General features: G+C 39.9%; 1 protein-coding gene across 3 annotated transcripts in view; it reads right to left on the bottom strand.

The window, feature by feature from the left end:
* golm2 (golgi membrane protein 2) overlaps positions 1-25,108 on the bottom strand; it is an 85,971-nt gene that overhangs the window by 4,998 nt on the left and 55,865 nt on the right. For 2 of the 3 annotated variants that reach the window (XM_060852991.1, XM_060852993.1), the window contains exons 8-10: positions 24,068-24,382; positions 21,110-21,295; positions 7,165-7,332 (exon numbers count right to left, since the gene is read on the bottom strand). In XM_060852991.1, the coding sequence (XP_060708974.1) occupies positions 7,165-7,332; positions 21,110-21,295; positions 24,068-24,382 (669 nt within the window). The remainder of the gene's footprint in view (positions 1-7,164; positions 7,333-21,109; positions 21,296-24,067; positions 24,383-25,108) is intronic. The other variant, XM_060852992.1, reaches the window with a different exon arrangement.

Here is a 25,108-nt window from a genome sequence, read left to right as displayed (position 1 = left end):
TCCCTGCTTTCCTATTGCATTCAACTGACAATAAATGCTAACATTCCACGTCTTCCTAACCACTTGCTGTACCTGCATACTGAATTTGAGATTCATGGATCAGTCCAACTCAGATCTCCATGCACTTTAATGTTCTATAAGCTCATCTCATTCGAATAAGGTGCTCCTTTTTACTCTTTAGTTAAGGAATGACGACAAATGCTATAGTTATTCCACTGAAGTGGATGAGGAGGCTGCAGAACACTAATGCATTCCCAGTAACCATTAAAGTTCCTACAGCAAATTTCCACTGTCTATTCTCCATAACCAACAAATCAGATGTCTTGTCATGCAATTGGAAATGCATCTTAAGCAGTTTTGAAGTAGGACAATGGCTAGCTGCATACAACCGTTGCTAGATCAAAGCAGTTTCTCTCAAGGAACCACAGATTAGAAAATCAAGACAATCACTAAAACATTAATTCCATGGGAAATAAGAAAGGAGCACAATACATTGCAATTTAACAGCATACATTTGCCAAACGATTATTCACTTTTAGAACAGTAATCAAACAGTTAAAGAAAATACAAAAAGCCTCACAAAACACCAAGTCACAGGAAGATGAACAAAGTAAAATCACCTCCTTAAATATGCTTAATATTTCTTGGAGAAAGCAATTTAGTAATGAAAAGAGAAATCAAACCCAATTGTAAATGACTATAATGCAAAAGTAGTGACATTTATGATAAACAAAATAGGGTGGCCCACCAGACTAAGTGGGTCAAAACAATAAATCTGCACAAATGAATGGTTCCTTACACTTGAACTGTACAGGCCTCTGATCAAATCACACCAAAGATATGGTTCAACCTTTCCCATCAAAAGACATTCAAACCCTAGAAACTGCATCCAGTCATGGATCCACAGGATTGAATCAGATCAGAAAATTCAGTTCTGAAGAAATAATGGAGAAACTAGAGCTTTTTTAGGACCAAACTAAAATGTTAACTCTCAGTTTGTTCTTTCACTGAAGCTGCTCAACCTGTTGAGTGTTTTCAGCATGGTGTTTTGCATCTAAAGAAATTGTGGCACTGTCAGCAGTGCTTTAAAATGAACTGAGAGGGTAAAGAGATAAATTATTTGGAGAGGCAGCATAGATGAAATCATGTTATCAGCAGGAACAAAGATGTTAACACATGGCATAAGCCCCACTCAACTTGGCCAGACAGAAGCTGAAGTTGTTCTATTTCAATGTTGATATACCAGCCAGGGGTGTAGCTTTAGAATGAAAAAAGGAAGCCGGAAATTGCATTTCTAAGTCCAATTGTATTCAGTTCATTTCCCTGTCAATGATTGCATCAGTGTTCCAAGTGGTTGGCTGAGAGATCTTTGAGTTTTATTTTAGGTTAAATTAAATTAACATTTCTTGACTCGTTCCAGTCAAACTATTAATTTTAAATTTTTATGGATTATACAGAGAAAAGTTTCAAAGTAAATCCATAGCACAGGGATAGTTCAAACTAAAACAGGATAACTTTCAAACTTATTAGGAAGTACATCTTCTAATGATGGGTCAAGAGCTTGAATTGACCTATGGGCCACAGAAAACAAAGTCTTCAGAATAATTTTAGTTGTCATCTGCATCATAAAGAGGAGGAAGGGAGCAAGCATACTGAGTGTGTGTATGTCGGAAGGAGGAGAGAAACCATTGGTTATTTCTTCGCTGTGAAAATAAATGGCCCTTCCCCCCCCTGGCAGCATGGTGGCTCAGTGGTTAGCTCTGCCTCTGCATGGGGGCAGGGGCCAGTATTCAATTCCAACCTTGGGATTCTGTCTGCATGGATTTCCTCCCAAAGTCCAAAAGATATGCAGGTTAGGTGGATTGGTCATCCTAAGTTGCCCAGTACCCAGGCTAGGTGGATTAGCCATGGGAAATGCAGGATCACAGGATGGATGTGTGTGTGTGTGAGAGATGTCTGGGTGGGATGTTGTTCAGAGGATGGTGTGGACTCGATGGGCTAACAACCTGCTTCCATACTGTAGAGGATTCTGATTCCATCTAATTCATGATTCTAGAGAGAAATTTAAAGTTTTACAATATATACAGAACAGATAATAACATTTTCTTCACATACACAAATCTTGTGGTTGTGATATGTAGACAATGTCAAATCCAACAATTTTTACATTGTATCTATAAATGTATTTCCATCCCACGAATGAATAAAAATTAAAATCTACCCATTACACTTAATGTATGAAGCAATGCTCAGTTATGTAATAAAAAATGAAAACAAATTGCTGGAAAAGCTCAGCAGGTCTGGCAGAACTGATCCAAGCAAGGGTCACTGAACCTAAAAAGTCAACTGTTTTCTCTCCGCAGATGCCACTAAACCTGCTGAACTTTTCCAACAATTTTTGTTTCAGATTTCCAGCATTCACAGTTCTGTTTTTATGGGATATAAATAATTTGATGAAACATTGTTTTTCAGTATTCAAGATATTGCACTAAAAGGAATATGCTCATAAAAACATTTAAAAGGTTTGTCTACATGTCACAAAAAAGGATTTTAAATAGTCAAAAAATAAGTGACAATTTAAAGAACATATCAATAAAGACTGGACTTGACCTGGTACCGTGAACTATTAGTACCAATGGTGTTTTTTTTAAATTATCAAAACAAAATCTATTTCAATGAGTAGGTATTAAAAAAATTGGAATCCAGCCACAGTAACTGACAAATAACAATAACTATCTTGTAGCTGAATAGCAATGATACTACCTAAAGAGCAACATTGCGCTAAAATTAAAACTGAAACAAAACATCACCAATCTTAAAAGCACCCAAACGGAGGCAAATTCAAATTGTTCATCAGGCTGAGCGAATGATTCATTATATAGCTATTTTTCAACTACTTGCATGGTTAAATGGTGCTTACACACTACAGTCATTAATCTCAGAATCCCTTTTTATCCACTCATTTACAATCTATGGAAACAAATGTAAGTACTTCATAATCAAATTATGACAATTAGTACATTCTGGTCACAGGATATGGAGAATTTGGTGCATTGTCATTTACTAAGATGACATAGTAATTTTTTTGAGAAAGGAAATCAACTTAAATGATTATTAACCACAAAAATGGGGTGCTTATGATTCTCAAATTTGCCAATCTTCCTCCAACTTCCCCCCCATTTATTCTACTGACTCCAACATTTTATTAATTTATCTTTAACCTTGTTTGTAACTTGAATAACCAAATTAAATAGCTAACAAAACCAATGAGCTAAACATTCACAATGCAAAGACAAAATAACCAAATTAAGAATGACAGTGATAGTTAATGTGAACGGACAACACATCAAAAATAGTTACACTAGGAGACAGAAGGATAGTGAAAAAAACAATGCCATCATATTTTTGAGGGGTTGGGACTTGCATGCGGGACTCAGAGGTAAAAACAAGCCAAAGAGTCAAGCTCATAATACATGCAATGCAAAAGATGGCATCATGCAAGACAAAATTGAAACTAAATCTAAATGTGTTATCTGCATGACTGTGTAGTTTGAATAAAAAGAAACCATTCTTCATTTGCCAGACTGGCAAACTTGCATACAATGCTACCAATTACCTAGGTAACAAAAAGAATTCTACTTTTTTAATGATTTGGAAATGCCGATGTTGGTTTGGGGTGTACAAAGTTAAAAATCTCACAACACTAGGTTATAGTCCAACAGGTTTAATTGGAAGCACACTAGCTTTCAGAGCGACTCTCCATCAGGTGGTTGCGAAGGACAATTGTAAGGTACAGAATTTATAGCAAAAGTTTACAGTGTGATATACCTGAAATTATACATTAAAAAATACCTTGATTGTCTGATGAGTCTTTCATCTATTCAAATACCATGATAGTTGCACTTCTTTCATGTGTAAATCACAGAATCTTTTTTAAAAAGTTGCGTTCTCAAGTTAACTGTAACAATTGGTGTTAGCTAGACGATATGTTGACGGTGTTAGCCCTGTGTTGTGTCTGTGCCATGATGTTTAGATTAATTCTAATCCAAAAAGTGAGATAACAAAGTTTTACATGAATTCTTGCAGTTTTTGAGCAAAGTACAATGTAACTCTGCAAGTACAAATTCACTCCACAAACGTATATGTTTTTGTGTGTGTGTGTCTATGTCTGGGTACAGAGACACAATGTGTGCGCGTGAGTGTAGATGTGCCACAGCAAGGAGCCGTAATGACCTCCTCAGAAGACAGACTGTGCTGCAACCAACAGGGTACCCCTTCATTGTTCAGTACTTCCCAGGAGCTGAAAAACTAAGCCATGCTCTTCGTGACTTGCAACACATCATCAATGAGGATGAGCACCTCACTAAGACCTTCTCCACACCTCCACTGCTTGCCTTTAAACAACTGCCAAACCTCAAACAGATCACTGTTTGTAGCAAGCTGTCCGGCTTTCAGAACAACTCCATACAACCCTGTCATGGTAGATGCTGCAAGACGTGTCAGGGTGTGGACATGGATACCACTATTACACACGAGGACACCTCCCACCATGTACATAGCAGATACTCGTGTGACTCAGCCAACGTTGTCTATCTTATACGTTACAGGCAAGGATGCCCTGAGGCATGGTACATTGAGCAAAGAATACGACAACGGATGAATGGGCACCGCACAACAATCAACAGGCAGGAGGGTTCCCTCCCAGTTGGGGAACACTTCAGCAGCTCAGGACATTCGACCTCAGACCTTTGGGTGATCATCCTCCAAAGCAGACTTCAGGACAGGCAACAGCGAAAAGTGTCGAGTAAAAAATGAGGTCTGCAGATGCTGGAGATCAGCTGCAAATGTGTTGCTGGTCAAAGCACAGCAGGCCAGGCAGCATCTCAGGAATAGAGAATTCGACGTTTCGAGCATAAGCCCTTCATCAGGAATAAGAGAGAGAGCCAAGCAGGCTAAGATAAAAGGTAGGGAGGAGGGACTAGGGGGAGGGGCGATGGAGGTGGGATAGGTGGAAGGAGGTCAAGGTGAGGGTGATAGGCCGGAGTGGGGTGGGGGCGGAGAGGTCAGGAAGAGGATTGCAGGTTAGGAGGGCGGTGCTGAGTTGAGGGAACCGACTGAGACAAGGTGGGGGGGGAGGGGAAATGAGGAAACTGGAGAAATCTGAATTCATACCTTGTGGTTGGAGGGTTCCCAGGCGGAAGATGAGGCGCTCCTCCTCCAGCCGTCGTGTTGTTGTGTTCTGCCGGTGGAGGAGTCCAAGGACCTGCATGTCCTCGGTGGAGTGGGAGGGAGAGTTAAAGTGTTGAGCCACGGGGTGATTGGCGAAAAGTGGCCGAGCAGAGGCTGATAGCTAAGTTCCACACCCCTAGGGAGGGCCTCAACTGACACCTTGGGTTCATGTCACACTATAGGTGACCACTATTGCACCATACACACAGGCATGCTGACACCCTTACAGACAGACAGACACACACACACTCTCAACCCCCCTCAACCCACACACACATGCACACATATACATTTGTGGGGTGAATTTGTACTTGCAGAGTTACATTGTACTTTGATCAAAAATTGCATGAATTCATGTAAAACTTTGTTATCTCACTTTTTGAATTAGAATCAATCTAAACATGATGGCACAGACAGAGAACACAGGGGCCAACCTTCAACATATTGTCTAGCTAACATCAATTGTTACAGTGAACTCGAGAATGCAACTTTTAAAAAAAAGTTGTGATTTACATATGAAAGAAGTGAAACTATCATGGTCATTCGAACAGATGAAAGACTCATCAGACAATCAAAGTATTTTTCAATGTATAATTTCAGTTACATTACACTATAAACTTTTGCTATAAATTCTGTGCCTTACAATTGTGTCCTTCACAACCACCTGATGGAGAGGCGTTCTGAAAGCTAGTGTTTCCAATTAAACCTGTTGGACTATAACCTGGCGTTGTGTGATTTTAGCTTTGCACTTTTTAAACGTATTTTATGTGGTTGAACATAGAAAACACTTTATTCTTCCCGCTTTTTCCTGAGCATTTTTAATAAACTTTCCAAATGGGCCATTTGGCCGATAGAGTCTACTCTACCATTTGATTAGATTTAATTTGACCTGATAATCCTACCACCTTAATGTATCTTTGGATAACACATATACAGATCACAGTACAGAGGCCAAGCAGGCCAATTTCCTCTTCTGTATACTCAAGATATACAAAGTCCATCTACAAGGAAGTTTTGATCTCCCCTTGCTCCTTATTCCTTCAATGCTCACCAAACAATAGCCTAACTGGAATTGAGAACTTATATTATGGCTAATTTCTGGGAAAAAAGACTCGAATGGTTTAACTTCACTAACTGGAACAGTTCTGTACCATTTTGCTGGCTGTAACATCTTAATGTCTGTATCACTACACACTCCTTTTGAGATGTTATTTATCCTCACTTTGGTAAAAACACATTGGATGCATCACAAGATAAAAAGTAACTGCTCTTCCAGGTAAGGTCGCTGCACGCAAAGATGCACTTCCATTTTATGGATGTCACATTCACAGCATACAAACATACAAGTCAAGAGAAGTTGGTCATTCAGCAAAGTTTTTGAAGCTAGCTTATTCCTTAAGTGAAGAGACTATAAAATCAGGTACCTTAGTATATTTACTGCCTCTTCAGCATAACGGTTAGCTTAGAGTCTGCTGTTCTTTCACTTGTTGGAAATTGGGTTGAAATTGCCCAAAAGCTCATTTTAGAAGGAAGAGAAGAAAAATTCTTTTAAAGTAGAAACAAATCAAACCAGCAGGCCTGAATAATCAGAGAATCATAAGGGGTAAGAAGGTGGTTAACAGACAAGGGCACAGAGGGTTGTAAAGAAAAGTCGCATATGAAAAATGATACTCTATTAAGGCTGACCTGCTCAACTGACAGCAGGTTGCTCTGAGCTTGCAGATATTTGAGATTTTGGATATTTAGAACTAGTGAGATAAAATATGCCAATGGTTTAAGAATGCAAACAAAGTAAAGCACCAGACTGGAAAAAATACACCAGTCTTACCAAATAGTGTATGTACTTGTCCTTTGGAGCCATGAAGCAGGCATTCAGCAGATAACACACAGATTTAGCACAGCTCTCAATTTCAAGGAAATAAGGCCCAAGCTCACCTTGGACGTCTTCTTCCCCACCATCACCATCCTCTTCCTCATTGTAAGCCAATTCGGCCTGCTTGTCTGCCTCGTACTCACCCACATTACCATCATCCCCATTATAATCCGCCACTTTAGAGTCATGCTGCGGATCAGCTGGGGATTCATTTTCATCAAAGAACTGGCCTGAGAGATCCAAGTCAAAAGCGAGAGAAAGAGGGGAGGGGGAAGAAAAAGAGAGACAGAAATCCACATTGAAAATGAAGAACAAAAAGAATTTTTTCCCCCTCTAAGATTCCAACAGAAGCTGAACTATCAATTTTTTTTCTTTTGAAATTCCAATCCTAATCCATCAGTTTTGCTCATTAGGACTAGAGCATGTGATACAGCATATGAAAAACCAAAAGGTTTTGGCTCAATTAAAACAACAATAAGATGCAGAATACAATTCCTTACAATTCCTTAAAGGGTTTCCATTGAGTTAATAATGTTTTAATGTGCAGGCATTGTCACGGTCAGCCCACTCAAGGGCAAGTGTTAGCTGTTGTAATATAGCAGTTTATTGTAGTTGAGCATTATTTGAAGTTAAAGTGTCACTGAGTAGAGTGGAGTGAAAATGTACAGCAACTGTACCAGCAGCTAAAAATCAACTTCTGTCCTAGGCAGTGAGGGACCTACGCCATCAGTAGTATCTACATACACCTTGCTCCAGCACACATCACACAACCCTAAACTGAATAGGAGTTAGAATCAAAGTTGACACTTAAAATAAGGCATAATAAATGACTTGCTAGAATTATGGTACAAATGCTTAGACTTTTAATAGTTTGTCAATTTTAGGAAATAAAGAAGGGATATAATTCAACCCAAAAACTTAGAACATTTGGTTTTTAAATGAAAACAGTACTCAAAACTAATTGTTACTAAATATTTGACTTAAGCTCAGAAAATAACATTTTCATCTGCTTAGTTAATTGCTGATCACGAGTTCTGGAGGAAGTGCAGAGTGTTAATGAAATCTGCTCAGAATCCATTGCGTATTGCAAACAATTATGCTTTTTATCTAGCACTTCATACTTGTAACAATAGTATTCACACATGTATACCTATATATTAGTCAGCCAATTCCACATGCCACTGTACATGTCAAATAAAGAAATTCCTATTATCTTCAGGTTGCTATTTTTCTCTCAACTTTCAAAGAAAAATTTAAACAAATTAAATTAGAAACAGAAATATATGGTTACCATTTTCTGTAACTGCATCTCTTTTCTTTATCCTCATATCTTAGGTGTTTGAAATTAGAATCGCTGCATGAATGCTGTCAACACTGATCTAATCTCAATATATCCAAACTGGTTGATTAAAATATAGATTTTAAGGGGGCCTCACTGTACAGTGGCAATATTCCTGCCTCTGGACTAGATGCTGTGGGTTGAAGTCCTACCTCAGGTTGAGATGGCCACAGAAGTGTGTCATTACACACCCAAACAGATGATTAAAATAAACTTTTTTGATCTAGCCAAATGACAGGCAAGCTATTAAGATCCTTCTTTAAAAAAAGCTAGATTTTGATGTACAGGTAACAGAACACAAATACTCACTTTGTTCCTTTCTCGTTACACGTTTTTAAAAAAAAATTAAGCCAATAGGTGATGACAGCTGAAAATGTGTTGCTGGAAAAGCGCAGCAGGTCAGGCAGCATCAAAGGAACAGGAAATTCGACATTTTGGGCATAAGCCCTTCATCAGGAAGGGCCTATGCCCGAAACATCGTATTTCCTGTTCCTTGGATGCTGCCTGACCTGCTGCGCTTTTCCAGCAACACATTTTCAGCTCTGATCTCCAGCATCTGCAGACCTCACTTTCTCCTCAATAGATGATGACAGGTAATTGCAAGTTCCTTTCTTGCACAGACCTTTTAAAAGATCATTCTCCACATATTAAATCTCAGAAAAACTTACAAAGTTTGTTGGCTAGCCTTTTCTCGGGCAATTTTGAGGATGTTGTGCAGAAACAGGGCAGCACGGTGGCTCAGTGGTTAGCACTGCTGCCTCAGAGTGCCAGGGACCAGGGCTTGATTCCCATCTTGGGTGACTGCCTGTGTGGAGTTTGCACATTCTCCCCACGTCCACGTGGGTTTCCTTTGGGTGCTCCAGTTTCCTCCCACAATTCAAAGATGTGCAGATTAGGGAAAGTGGCAATGCTAAGTTGCCAGTGTACAGGAATGTGTAGGTTAGGTGCATTAGTCAGGGGTAAATGTAGAGTAATACAGTAGGGGAATGCGTCTGGGTGGATTGCTCTGTGGAAGGCCAATACGGATTTGTAGAGCCAAAATGACTTGTTTCAACATTGTAGGGATTCCTCGATTCGATGAAACTACTGATAGTTGGAGTCAGTTAGCTCAATTGACTGGACAGCCAGTTACTGATGCGAAGTGATGCTGACAGCATAGACTCAATTCCTGTCACAGTTGAGGTTAGTACTGAAAAAGGCTGAGGGGATCAGAGTTAAGAGGTCCATACAAGCAGATTATAGAAAGATCATAAATCTGGTCTCTACAGTTCAGATAGGCAAGATGTAACGGCTGGTGTGGGACTCAGTGCTGTTTATGTAAATTACTTAGGGGGAGGGATGGATAAGAGCTCTTGTGCAGTGGTAACAACCTTTCCTCTAAGCTGGAAAAAGTCAGTTCAAATTTAAATAGCTGAACTAGGAGTGATATTTCTCAGGGAAACTGGTTGAAATTTTATTTTGAGATTTGCGTTAAAGATATTTCTAACTGTCTTACAAACAAGGAGCCATTCAGTCTATCATGCCTTCTCCGTCATTCTAGAAAATAAAGGCAAATCTGACCGCAGTGTCAAATCAACATTACCATCTATCATGGTAACCTTTCAGCCTTTTGCTATTAAAATATGCAGGTCTCCACTTCCACTGCCTCTTCAGGAAGAGCTCCAAATATTCAATCCTCAAAAATGTCACCTTATCTGTTTCAAAATGATTTTTAAAGAGTGATCTTTAGTTCCAGATTTTCTCGTAATACCCTCTCCACATCCACCCAGTCAAGAATCCTCCAAGCCCTCATATGCTTTTAAACTTCAGTAGATACCAGCTCAGCCTGTTAGACTTTTCCTTACAAGTCAATACTAATTCCAGGTGTTAAGCTGGTTAATATTCTTTAAATGATTTTAACTGCATTCATATCCTTCCTTAAATAAGATGACCAATACTATGCAGAATATTCCAGATGTGATCACATCAGTGCCCTGGATAAATGAAACAATCTCCATTATCACATCGTTGAACTCCACTCTCAATAAATGAAAACATTATATGACCATTCCTAATCATCTGCTGTTCACACCCTGGGATATCCAGATTTCAATCAACCTTAAAGTTCTACAATCTCTCACCTTTTAGATAATATGCATCCTTTAATTATTCCTGCCAAAATTGACAATTTCACATTTTCCCATTCCATCTGCCAGATACTTATGCATTCAACCTAACTTTCTGCAGCATCCTTTATCTTCTTCACAACTTTCTTTCCCACCCTTGTGCCATTAGCAAATCTGGCAACTGTACCTTCTGCCCCAACCAAAAGAAACTTTCTAATCAATCTGTTCAGAAATGTTATTACACATTACAGGAGCAGATGGGACTTGAACCTGGGCCTCCTAGCTTAGAGGAAAGGTTGCTACCACTGCACAAGTGCTCTTGTCCACCCCTCCACCCAAGTAATTTACATAAACAGCACTGAGGTCCCAGCACTGAGTCCCACACCACCCGTTAGATCTTGCCGATCTGAAAGAAATCTATTCATGTCTGTTCTTTGCTTGTTATCCAGCTGATCTTCTATCCATGTCACCATGTTACTACATGCACCATAAGCTTTCATTTTTTTGCAATATCCTTTGACATGGCATTAAATGCCTTCTCCAAATCTAAATACAGTTCATCTACTAGTTCCTCTCTTTACTTAGTACATTACCACCTCAAATAATTACAAACATTGGTCAAATATGTTTTGCCTTTCACAAAGCCATGCTAACTCTGCCCGAGTACAATGAATTTAAATGCACTGCTTTAAATTCTCTAATAATGACTAACATTTTTCCATACAGCTTTGTTTTCTTTTCAGTTTTCCCGTAATAAACTCAATATTGTTGTTAAAACAATTACAGCCTCTTGTGAATGCTTCAGTGTCTACCCACCATGGTGAACTGCAAAAATTAATGACATGATTATATAAAGCCAGGTTTCATTCTGAGATCAGATATGTCTGCCATTGCCATCAGCTGGGATCATAATGGCACAGACTACAACAGTTAACTATCATGATCGCAAGCTTCAGTCTTTTACACAGTTGTTTTCTCGCATTTTCAAGATTTTGATAATTACAAATTTCATTAAGACTGACTTTTCTTCCGGGTTGCTGAAAATTAATTCCCAGATCAGATATTCTGTGAATGCTTTCAATGCTAAGCTTGATAGAGAAAGTTGTATAATCAGTTCCATTTACAATAGAGCAATCTTATGAACCAGCATCTATGGGACCAGGAGTGTGCCAGTTGATCAAATATTCCAGTTCATCAAGGCAACCACAATCAATGTAAGAACACACACCAAGTAATAGAAGCGTAATGAAGAGGGTATACTCACTGTTATACTTTATTTACAGCATAAATCACAAATAATACAACTTTGCCTTAGAACTTATTGGCAGACTCGCAGCTTCAACTGATGACTGACATCATGGAGATCGCAATAATACAGCAAACATTCAGTGTATCACATACATAATTCCTGCTGATTTATCAAGAATATCAGTTCATAAGAGGCCGGTTGAAATTATATTTGTTATACTAAAATTCTTGGGTCTGTGTATCTTTCTTTACTACTTTACAAGTTGAAGTTTTTTTAAAACCTACTTTGATAATGGAAAATTATTTTTATTTCTATAGGAAGACAGTGGCATTGGTGCAAGAGGGAGTATTAATTAGTTAACATAGGCATATTCCACTGTTGTGCATACAGGAATTTGCAGTGAAGCTATAAAAATGACAGAATTTAACAACTTTAAAATAGGTGGAAATTACAGCTGCCACCCCTCTTTTAATTATTTCCTGGTCTATAAACTTGCTTCATCTGATCTCAATACTTTGTCTGGACTTTCAATACGAGACAAAATGGATCAACCATGCCGATTAGGTTCCCAAATAAAAATTCCCACACTCATGCTGTAACTACTGCATTTCCACCAGTCAATACCTGCAGATCAAGAAGGTGCAACCACAGTTTGACAAGTTTATACAGACAATATCCATTATAAATGTCAGCATTGAAATTTACAAAAACAAATAAGGATAGAATACTTATCGTTAAAAATTAAAATCACAATTTTAAGCCCAGATCCAATTATTGCCAAAAACTTTTAATCCCGCGTGATCTGAAGACTGTTTCTGATCAACTCATGTACAACACCCCAGGAAACAGATTACCTAACAGACTTGTACACATCGTGCAATTCATTTTTCCAGTAACATTTTCTTGTCTCATTCATCATGATTAAACTGAAATTTTATTGCATGATTGAAATCTGTTGCTGAATTTCAATGCATTGCAAACTCATTTGAGACCTCAGTGCTATGTAGAGTCGAAAAGGATGATACTGGAAAAGCACAGCAGGTCAGGCAGTATCTGAGGAGCAGGAGAGTCAATGTTTTGGGCATAAGCCCTTCATCAGGAATGCCCAAAATATCAACTCTCCTGCTCCTCGGATGCTGCCTGACCTGCTGTACTTTTCCAGCGCCACCCTTTTTGACTTATTCTCCAGCATTTGCAGTCCTCACTTTCTTCTCATTGCTATGTACCCATGAAAGAATGTCACAACTGAAATGTATATAAATCTACATTCTATTGTGAAACATCCCAAGCTGATTTACCCATTTATGCAAATAGCCAGAAACTCTTCACTAACCACCTTTCCACGAAACACCTATGTAACAAGATGACCTGAAAAACAAACCATTCAGACCCTCTTGCCTGCAAGTTTAAAACAGGCCATTGTTGATCATTATGCTAACTCCAACTACATGTTTGTAACTAGTTTGCAAACCCATTGGAACATATTAGCTCAGAGTTACAATATCATAGAAGCAGAGGTAATCTTAAAAATACCCTCACTTCAGTCTTTAACAGCCTGGAAACTATGGAGAGAAACTCACTGGTTATAATACAATTTGTCTCAACAGTTGCTGATTCTCCATTTTTAAGATGCAGTTCTTGGGTATTAATAGGAAGGTTACAAAATTCTTCAAAACAGCAATAACAGTTAAAAAGATCAAGCTACTGTGCAGTAGAAACTGTGATCTGGCACAAAACTAAACATCAGTTGTGTAACTTAGTTCTCCCCAGTTTAACAGGGGTCATGATTTGCCAACTGTGTTGTTCAATGCAACCTGATCTATAGTTGCCCCAAGATTTTGTCCAAAAAAAGGCTGTGAAAATTACTGTCAAAGGAAAGGTTCTCAATGAAATAGGCAACATCCTAATAGTGAAGCAAGTTACCTGTCTGGCAATGTATCCAAGTTTGTCTACTACAGCCTCCATCAATGCCAGGAGTAAACAGCTCAAAGTTCCTGTTTGAGGGAAACACAGCACTACCCCAATTTACAGAACAGTTACCACCGTTTGGTGACTACTGAGGACAGTCATACAACCTCTCAAGTTTATTCAGTCATTCAATGAGATTGTTGATCTGTACTCAACTCCATCTAGTTGTGGTGGTTCTGTATTTTGTACCCTTGGTTGGGAAATTCTACATTCACTAAATTAAAGTGACCTAGCATCAACTATTACTGAGAGAGATGGTTTCACACATCTACTACCTACTGTGTAGCTGGGGAAGAAAAACAAAAAAAAAATTCTCAACTCTCTCCATTTAGCTCCAAATTTAAGCTTTAGTCCCGTTCTTCTAGGCTCACCCACGAGCAGAAGTTGGTTCTCTTTATCTTCCTTACATTTATTTTTAAAATTCTAAAAAGTCTTAAATCATCCTTTAGTCTACCTTCTATGGAAAATTTGGCTACTTAAATTTCAATGCATATCCACTCCTTCCATCTGGAAGCACTTTGGTGAATCTATGACTTTACAAAAGAAATTTTTTTTAATATAAAGAACTGCCCAGCTCAACAGGAAGGACTCCAGATGTGGACAAATCAAGATTTTCTTTGAGAGGCAATTTTATTGCAACTAAGATAATGAGAAAGAGAATATTAAGAGATCAACATTTCATTAACCTTTGATTATTTATAGTTCTTGATAAAAGTGATCCATGTGCAAGGAGACAAATCTCCTGCACTTCCATTGTTCTCTAGCTTATGAGTTCTAAAATACAATTTGCAGAATATTCAGATCTATCCTCTTCAGTTACAAAATGGAAGACAACCATTTCGACCTGTACAAGAAAGGGGACTAATACCCTGGCAGGGAGATTTGCTAGAGCTGCTCAGGACGATTTAAACTATTAAGGTGGGAGGGGAACACCCAGGGAGATAGTGAGGAAAGAGATCAACATGAGACTGGTACAGTTGATAAAAGCAGCAAGTCAGTCAAGGCAGACAAGGACAAAAGCAGAGAACAAGGTAGGGTTGATAAATTCAACTGCATTTATTTCAATGCAAGGGGCCTAACAGGGAAGGCAGATGAACTCAGGGCATGGTTAGGAACACGGGACTAGGATATCATAGCAATTACAGAATTGTGGCTCAGGGATGGACAGGATTGCAGCTTAAATGTTCCAGGATACAAATGCTACAGTAAGGACAAAGTCAGACAAGAGAGGAGGGGGAGTGGCATTTTGATAAGGGATAGCTTTACAGCTGTACTGAGGGAGGATATTCCTGGGAATACATCCAGGGAAGTTATTTGGGTGGAACTGAGAAGAAAGAAAGGGATGATCACCTTATCGGGATTATACTATAGACCCTCTAATAGTCAGCAGGAAATTGAGAAACAAATTTGTAAGGAGATCTCAGTAATCTAAGAATAATAGGGTGGTTACGGTAGGGGATTTTAACTTTCCAAACATAGACTGGGACTGCCATAGTGTTAAGGGTTTAGACAGAGAGGAATTTAAGTGTGTACGAGAATATTTTCTGATTCAATATGTGGATTACTGTTACAGATTAGGCCAGACCACTCAAAACATTAAGCAGGCAGCCCCAGACCATAACTATGCAACTTGTTTCGGCAAGTTAGTGAAAATTACCTGGAGTAAGATAGCTACGTAGACTATTAGATTTTAAAACAGAAAAATGTATTCACAAAACTACACAATGAACAACAGAATAAAGAACCCCTACAGAACTCTGCCTATCCAACTGGACTTAAATTATTCTGTTCAGAATATACACAACAGTCCCAATAAGCAAACTCCCTATACCGGGAGGGGGAAAAGAGGGGGTAAAAAGAGCATGCCAGGAAAAAAAAAGGAGACAGACACACACTCCACAAAGCTCCCTTTGAACTTCTCACCAGGTCAGATTGAACTAAAATTGCTCAGTTCAGGTCAGCTAGAGAACCGACTACTCCCCTTTCGTTATACAGTTGGCCTGAAGTCTCATTTGTTTACATATAAACAAAAAGCCCCTCAATATAGATTTCATTTCCGTACCAAACCAGGTTGATTAGAGCCCGGCCTGGTTTATTGTCCACCTTGAAAAAAAAATCAAGGACAGAGCCTCCTTGAGCCAGGGATCAGCTTTTAGAAAAGGGGACTAGCTTGTGATAGTACCAACTAGAGAAGGTGCAAAACTTACCCTACTCCTGGGAAATAAGGCGGGGCAGGTGACTGAGGTGTTAAGTAGAGGAGCACTTTGGGGCCAGCAACCATAATTCTATTAGATTTAAAATAATGATGGAAAAGGATAGACCAGATCTAAAAGTTGAAGTTCTAAAGTGGAGGAAGGCTGATTTTGACGGTATTAGGCAAGAACTTTCAAAAGCTGATTGAGGGCAGATATTTGCAGGTAAAGGGACGGCTGGAAAATGGGAAACCTTCAGAAATGAGATAACGACAATCCAGAGAAAGTATATTCCTGTTAGGGTGAAAGGGAGGGCCGGAGGGTATAGGGAATGCTGGATGACTAAAGAAATTGAAGGCTTAAGAAAAAGGAAGCATATGTCAGGAATAGACAAGATAGACCGAGTGAATCCTTAGAGTATAAAGGCAGTAGGAGTATACTTAACAGGGAAATCAGGAGGGCAAAAAGGGGACATGAGATAGCTTTGGCAAATACAGTTAAGGAGAATCCAAAGCTGCAAATGTGTTGCTGGTCAAAGCACAGCAGGCCAGGCAGCATCTCGGGAATAGAGAATTCGACGTTTCTAGCATAAGCCCTTCATCAGGAATAAGAGAGAGTAGCCAAGCAGGCTAAGATAAAAGGTAGGGAGGAGGGACTAGGGGGAGGGGCGATGGAGGTGGGATAGGTGGAAGGAGGTCAAGGTGAGGGTGATAGGCCGGAGTGGGGTGGGGGCGGAGAGGTCAGGAAGAGGATTGCAGGTTAGGAGGGCGGTGCTGAGTTGAGGGAACCGACTGAGACAAGGTGGGGGGAGGGGAAATGAGGAAACTGGAGAAATCTGAATTCATACCTTGTGGTTGGAGAGTTCCCAGGCGGAAGATGAGGCGCTCCTCCTCCAGCCGTCGTGTTGTTATGTTCTGCCGGTGGAGGAGTCCAAGGACCTGCATGTCCTCGGTGGAGTGGGAGGGAGAGTTAAAGTGTTGAGCCACGGGGTGATTGGGTTGGTTGGTTCGGGCGGCCCGGAGGTGTTCTCTGAAGCGTTCCGCAAGTAAGCGGCCGCTTACTTGCGGAACGCTTCAGAGAACACCTCCGGGCCGCCCGAACCAACCAACCCAATCACCCCGTGGCTCAACACTTTAACTCTCCCTCCCACTCCACCGAGGACATGCAGGTCCTTGGACTCCTCCACCGGCAGAACATAACAACACGACGGCTGGAGGAGGAGCGCCTCATCTTCCGCCTGGGAACCCTCCAACCACAAGGTATGAATTCAGATTTCTCCAGTTTCCTCATTTCCCCTCCCCCCCACCTTGTCTCAGTCGGTTCCCTCAACTCAGCACCGCCCTCCTAACCTGCAATCCTCTTCCTGACCTCTCCGCCCCCACCCCACTCCGGCCTATCACCCTCACCTTGACCTCCTTCCACCTATCCCACCTCCATCGCCCCTCCCCCTAGTCCCTCCTCCCTACCTTTTATCTTAGCCTGCTTGGCTACTCTCTCTTATTCCTGATGAAGGGCTTATGCTAGAAACGTCGAATTCTCTATTCCTGAGATGCTGCCTGGCCTGCTGTGCTTTGACCAGCAACACATTTGCAGCTGCGATCTCCAGCATCTGCAGACCTCATTTTTTACAAGGAGAATCCAAAGCACTTTTACAAATACTTAAGGACAAAAGGGTAACTAGGGAGAGAATAGGGCCTCTGAAAGATCAGCAAAGAGGCCTTTGTGTGGAGCTGCAGGAGATTGGGTGGGGGGGGGGGAAGATACTATATGAGTATTTTGCATCAGTGTTTACTGTGGAAAAGGACATGGAAGATATAGAATGCAGGGAAATAGACGGTGACATATTGAAAAGTGTCCATATTATAGAGGAGAAAGTGCTGGAGGTCTTAAAATGCATAAAGGTGGATAAATCCCCAGGACCTCATTAGGTGTATCCTAGAACTCTGTGGGAAGCGATTGCTGGGCCCCCTGCTGAGATATTTGCATCATCAATAGTCACAGGTGAGGTGCCAGAAGACTGGAGGTTGGCTAACGTGGTGCCACTGTTTAAGAAAGGTGGTAAGGACAAGCCAGGGAACTATAGATCAGTGAGCCTGATGTCGATGTTGGGCAAGTTGCTGGAGGAATTCCTGAGGGACAGGATGTACTGGTCTTTGGAAAGGCAAGGACTGATTAAAGATAGTCAACATGGCTTTGAGAGTAGGAAATCATGTCTCACAAACTTAATTGAGTTTTTAGTAGTAGTAACAAAGAGGATTGATGAGGGCAGAGCAGTGGACGTGATCTAAATGGACGTCAGTAAGGCATTCGCTAAGGTTCCTCATGGGAGACTGATTAGTAAGGTTAGATCTCATGGAATACAGGGAGAACTAGCCATTTGGATACAGAACTGGCTCGGAGGGTAGAAGACAGAATGGTGGAGGGTTGCTTTTCAGCCCGGAGACCTGTGACCAGTGACCAGTGGACAGCACAAGGATCGGTGCTGGATCCTCTATTTTTGTCATTTATATAAAATGATTTGGATGTGAGCATGAGGTATAGTTAATAAGTTTACAGATGACACCAAAATTGGAGGTGTAGTGGAGAGTGAAGAAGGTTACCTCAGATTACAGCAGGATTTTGATCAAATGGGCCAATGGGCTGAGAAGTGGCAGATAGAGTTTAATTTAGATAAATGTGAAGTGCTGCATTTTGGGAAAGCAAATCTTATACACTTAATGGGAAGGTCCTAGGGGGGGTTGCTGAACAAAGAGACCTTGGACTGCAGGTTCATTGCTCCTTGAAAGTGGAGTCACAGGTACATAGGATAGCGAAGGCGGCGTTTGGTATGCTTTCCTTTATTGGTCAGAGTATAGAATATGGGAGTTGGGAGGTCATGTTGTGGCTGTACAGGACATTGGTTAGGCCACTGTTGGAATATTGCGTGCAATTCTGGTCTCCTTCCTATCGGAAAGATGTTGTGAAATCTGAAAGGGTTCAGAAAAAATTTACAAAAATATTGCCAGGATTGGAGGATTGGAGCTCTCAGGAGCGTCAGACGCTGAGGGATGACCTTGAAGGTTTACAAAGGTATGAGGGGCATGGATAGGATAAATAGACAAAGTCTTTTCCCTGGGGTGGGGGAGTCCAGAACTAGAGGGCACAGGTTTAGGGTGAGAGGGGAAAGATATAAAAGAGACCTAAGGAGCAAAGCTCCCACTCAGAAGGTGGTCCATGTATGGAATGAGCTGCCAGAGGAAGTGGTGGAGGCTAGTACAATTGTAACATTCAAAAAGGTATCTGGATGGTTATATGAATAGGAAGGGTTTGGAGGGTTTATGGGCAGGCTATCTGGTCGGCAAGGACGAGTTGGACCAAAGGGTCTGTTTCAATGCTGTACATCTCTCTATGACTAAGTCCATCTGCTACAGTTTTGTTGACTTAATACAGCAAGATTTATTTGCAATTTGATGCTCTTGCTGACACATTAGTACACCATTAATCTCTGTATTCAACTGTGTATATAGAATTGGACAGCACTCACAATGATAGACAATGTTGTGTTAAGTTAGTACTGGAGTTCTCAGTATCCACAAACTCTGACAGACATAAAAGGGTTCATACTTCCAATTGCTATATACACTACATTGGCATCATGTATCTAGAAGCTCCCCAATATACGTTCAACTTAAGCCCTTAGCATATGTAATTATGAAGTTATCTCAACATTGATCAACTTCCATTAGACAATTGGGTTGATTAATTTTGAAGTCTCAAGCTTGCACTGAATAGAGGAAACAAAGCTATTCCTTATGGGTAAGGCACAAACTAAAGTTAGTTTAAATAAATTGTGGGTATGTTTATGCAACTATATTTTATGCAAGAATAAAACACATTCATGATTTAAAAATAGATGTTGCACTTTGCACAGTAATTAAATCCTTTGACAGATGTTAGTGCAAATGTTTAATGTGAGAAAAATTTTATTTTTTAATGCATGGATCACTGCCAAAAAAGATGCTGAATAACATTCCCCAAATGAAATGTGAAATTTCAGTTCCTACCTCAGCTTTGGCAAGGTCAATACATTAGTTTGTTTCTCCACTTACAGTTGTCCACGGGATAAACATGATTGGTTTTAAAACTGCATCTAGATAATATAGCTTTCCTTTTTTGTATGCTGGTCCTGCAAAGAGCAGGACAATGTGACATTTGGGGAGAGGACAATGTGTTAAATACTGATCTAATAACCTAAAGACAGACCCAGAAAAGTTGTAGCACATGGACTGCAGCAGTTCAAGATGCTGCTCACCACCAATTTCACATGGACGATTAGACAGAGTAATAAATTACAGGAAAAATTGGACACAACTCAAAAATATTCTTAGAAGCACATCATGATGGAAACTAGCGTATGAAAATGAAGAAATCTGAATAAACAAAAAAAACCTCAGACTAATTAGGTAGCCTGAAAGATTTTTTACATCCTTGTCTACTGATTGAACTTACTCAGATTGGCTGAAGACTTCAACTTAAAGTTTTGATGATGAATAATCAGAAATAAGCAACAGAGAATCGTCATCTGCTCAAAAGTAAAATGATTTAATTGCAGATGAATTGAGTGTTTAATACAGGAGAGTTTGGATATTTTTAAAAGCAGAGGTAGATAGATTCTTGTCAAACAAGGGGGCAAAAAGGTATCGGGCTGGGAAAAAAAGATGGAGGTTTGAGGTTACAGATTATTCATCTTATTGAAGAGTTGAGTAGGCTCAAGGGGTCAAATGGCCTACTCTTGCTCTTTGTTCACAAGCTTGTATGTTTAGCACCTGTCAACGATGCAAAGGCATGAATATATACAACATAAAACCTTGCTCATTAAAAACAATCGCAAAGCCAGATAGCTTGCAATCTTGGCATTAATGGCAAATTAATTTTAAAATCTGTCTGCCTTCACATGCTAAAATTCAAGACTATGAATGAATTACCATACATGCGGCATAATTCTATTTATTGTTTTAACAGGACAATTAATCTGTTACAATATAGAGGTGCCAGTATTAAGGAAGCACAAATTGAACACAATAAAATACTGATTTCTCCATTAAATGCAGAGTACCTGAAATTAATGCACAGATGACATGACAGAAAAACACTGAACATTAAAGAACCACCTACCTTGTCGACCTTTAGGATGTTCTCCTAGTTCATTGGCTTTTTCGTGTCCTTTCCCACCATGGCGATCAAAAGGATTTGAAAAGGCTTGGCCAGCTGGGAAGTGTAGAGCTTGATTAGGTGGTGGCTGCATAGCAGGCTCCTTGGCTAAATGATGCACTGGTTTCCCTTGATGTTGTCTATCCAGAACTGTATTTGTACAGGTAAAGGAGAAACAAAATCACAACGAGGAATTCATTTATTCTGAAGAGTTATCGTAAACAATTTCCACTTCAAAATAAGAACATATTTTTGCAGAGATCAATTATGGAATAATGACTGTTTGTCTTTTGTATTCCCTGTTGCACATAAAAACACCAAGGAAAGAAAATGTAAGTTACTGTTTTGCTGTGCACAATTCGCCACTATCGCACTTATTACCACTAGTATTTTAACAGTTCCGGCGCAGTTGGGTTTACAATAATCAAGAACAGATTTTCAAACATGAACTGATCTGAAGACTATAATATCTACAATCAAGACATTCACATGTACACAAACAGCATGCATGAAGCTTGAAAATAACCAGGCTGCCAAATTTAGGTCAGGACCTGGAAACCACTCTATCCTATCCATAATTTGCACAATCAGAAGAGATTTACTTTCAGAGGCAACACCACAGATGATGAAAAGTCAAGATGCTCTTTGCAGCTAATGCTGGAGAAGGCCCTCAAATGAAAGATTAGTAACTGTATATGATCACTGTGCAATTCATAACCAGAAAATCTCAATTAGTACATACTGCAAAACCAAAAAGCCCAAAGCAATTAGATTTATAATCTACTTCTTACATTCAAACTCTCTTTTATATAAAGCTCCAATGTTGAGAACAAATTGTTTAAATGCTCAATTTAGATTTTAGGATTGTTGGAAATGCTATTGTGATCATTCTGACAATTGAATTTGGTGCCTGTTTGAGAAGGCTACAACAGTTGACAACAATGAACACAATTATCTTCACTGAGGCACTACCAATGATTTGACAACCTTCTACAAGTTAATTCAACCAAAGTATTTCTTAATATAAAAAGCTAATATTATAGCTTCAGCTATTTTTTTCTCTGATAACCTTATTTCAGTTGCTGAGTGACCTTCCATCTCAAGTAACTCTGACATGTTCAAGCTTATTTGCTACAATAAGTATTGCAGAAGTTTGGAATTCAAATCTCATTTTAAGGAAGAATGTTTCCATAATAAACAATATTACCGACAATTACAGATAAAATTCCTGAGACAAGCCATGAAATAGAAAGCAAAGTTTCACAGATGCGAAATTTTGAATGATTTCATATGGCATTTAATGTCAAATCCCAAGGACCACAGTAACACCAACACAGAATTCCAAAACTAAAAGACTTTTTGTTTTACATTTTGCACAGTTTGAATCTCAACATGAGTGTTACCCAATGAAAGAGAGGATAGCTAGCTCAATTGGAGAGATTGCGGGCTTGCAGTTCAAAACTGCAACAGTACAAGCTCAATTTCTGTTCAAGTTGAGATAGACTTGGCACTTGCCTCTTTCCCTTGTCCCAGTCAGGGAAAGGGAATAGCAAACCACCAGAGAAAAGCTTCAAACAAAATAGACAGGACGATGAACATTTGAAAGCTCAGATTTTCTATTTGAGCCCTATGCATGGCAATAAATGGGCAGCCACATTGCAGGAACTTGAAGCTGGCACAGGTACTTTAGTCCTTCTTGCCAGGGTCCAGATCCCCAATGATGGCCATGCTAAATAAAACAGAACAGGCTTATTTTATGTTGTTGAGAATGTATGCGGAAAATCGGTGGGAGCGGTTAGGGTGATGTAGATGGCAGTGCATTTAGAGTCAGAGTCATAGAGATGTACAGCATGGAAACAGACCCTTCAGTCCAACCCGTCCATGCTGACCAGATATCCCAAACCCAATCTAATCCCACCTGCCAGCATCCAGCCTATATCCCTCCAAACCCTTCCTATTCATATACCCAACCAAATGCCTCTTAAATGTTGCAATTGTACCAGCCTCCACCACTTCCTCTGGCAGCTCATTCCAAACCTGTACCACCCTCTGCATGAAAAAGTTGCCCCATAGGTCTCTTTTATATCTTTCCCCTCACCCTAAACCTATGCCCTTTAGCTCTGAACTCCCCGACCCCGGGGAAAAAATTTTGCCTAATTACCCTATCCATGCCCCTCATGATTTTGTAGACCTCTATAAGGCCACCCCTCAGCCTCCGACGCTCCAGGGAAAACAGCCCCAGCCTGTTCAGCCTTTCCCGATAGCTCAAATCCTCCAACCCGGGCAACATCCTTGTAAATCTTTTCTGAATCCTTTTAAGTTTCACAACATCTTTCCAACAGGAAGGAGACCAGAATTGCACGCAATATTCCAACAGTGGCCTAACCAATGTCCTGTACAGCCACAACATGACCTCCCAACTCCTGTACTCAATACTCTGACCAATAAAAGAAAGCATACCAAATGCCCTCCTTCACTATCCTATCTACCTGTGACTCCACTTTCAAGGATCTATGAAGCTGCACGCCAAGGTCTCTTTGTTCAGCAACAGGACCTTAACATTAAGTGTGTACGTCCTGCTAAGATGTGCTTTCCCAAAATGCAGCACCTCACATTTATCTGAATTAAACTCCATCTGCCACTTCTCAGCCCATTGGCCTTGATTGAATATTGTGTAGTAGGTTCTACCACAGGAAAAAATGTGTATTAACAAGCACAAATCAGGCTGCATTGGGATCGTGCTTTCTATAAAATGTTACTTTAGACAACTGTCACGGTCAGCAAGTTCATGCTGACCCTACGAACTATGACAACAACATTGCTAGAGCAAGTTAGAAGCATGCACATAGAAATTCTAACGCAACTTTCTTACCATTTTGAGGAGATAAAATGAAAAACAATCCAAAAGGTTTGTATACCTACCTGGCTGGTGATTCTGAGATTCTCCAATTTCATCTGCTCGAACATGAAGATTTTCATCTGCTGTGTCATTTGGCTCTTCTTGTTCTACAGGACTTGGTACATTCACAACAAATGATCTCCCAGGTTTTCCAACATTCAGTTCATTATCAAATGACAGAGCCTGGTTTGGAGGGGGAGCCTGCATCACTGGGCCCCTCTCAAAATGACGGATAGGTTTCATTCCAGTATCCACATTCAATTTGTCCCCAAGAATCCCACCACCCCTCGACCCTGGTTTCTCAACTTCTTCAAGCAGCAATTTGTTTCTCTCGTGATCTAAGGAGAAGATAAATGAAAATAACTCATTTCTACGTTACCATATACATTTAAGACTTTAATGCAAGGGGTTAGCCCTTCTTCCCCATAACCCACAATCCAATGTTAAAAATATGGCTGATATCCTTGTGAATGAAGGCAACACACCTCAACAACCACATTGCTTTGATGCTGCCTTAGGACTTCGAAAACCCAAACCTCTCAACTGTCCAATTCTCCAGGTGACAAAATTATGATGGAGATAGGTAGAAATGACAAGTTTAGATTTGCAGATTTGGGAAAATGCTTTGACTTGCACTTCCCGAGCCCAGTATAAAAGTTCAGCCCACCAATACTGAACAATAGGGCGACAAAAACAATTTGATAGTGGCACAAAATGATATTAAGACTTCTATGGGTAGAAGAATCAGATATTCTGAATTGTCTTCTTTATAAGTATCTTGCGATCTTATAAAAACAGCATGAATTTCTTTGTATGGTTTTAACAACATCAACCACTTCTAAAATATTACCACAAGGTGGCACTGCAAATGCAGTCTTTTGCAACAATGGCTTATGCAGGTAAGCTGCATCTGCTGATACCCAAAAGGATGTGCAGCAGATAACGTCAAACAGGTTTAAAAAAATATTAAAAGCTAACAATCAAAAATTAAAAGAACTGAATGAAAATATACATTGATAAAATATACCATTTAATTTATTTTAATTTTTAAGCCAGATTTTTAA

This window comes from Hemiscyllium ocellatum, chromosome 39 (genome assembly GCF_020745735.1).
Source record: "Hemiscyllium ocellatum isolate sHemOce1 chromosome 39, sHemOce1.pat.X.cur, whole genome shotgun sequence".
Taxonomy (NCBI): domain Eukaryota; kingdom Metazoa; phylum Chordata; class Chondrichthyes; order Orectolobiformes; family Hemiscylliidae; genus Hemiscyllium; species Hemiscyllium ocellatum.
This window is presented reverse-complemented; position numbering and strand designations above follow the sequence as displayed.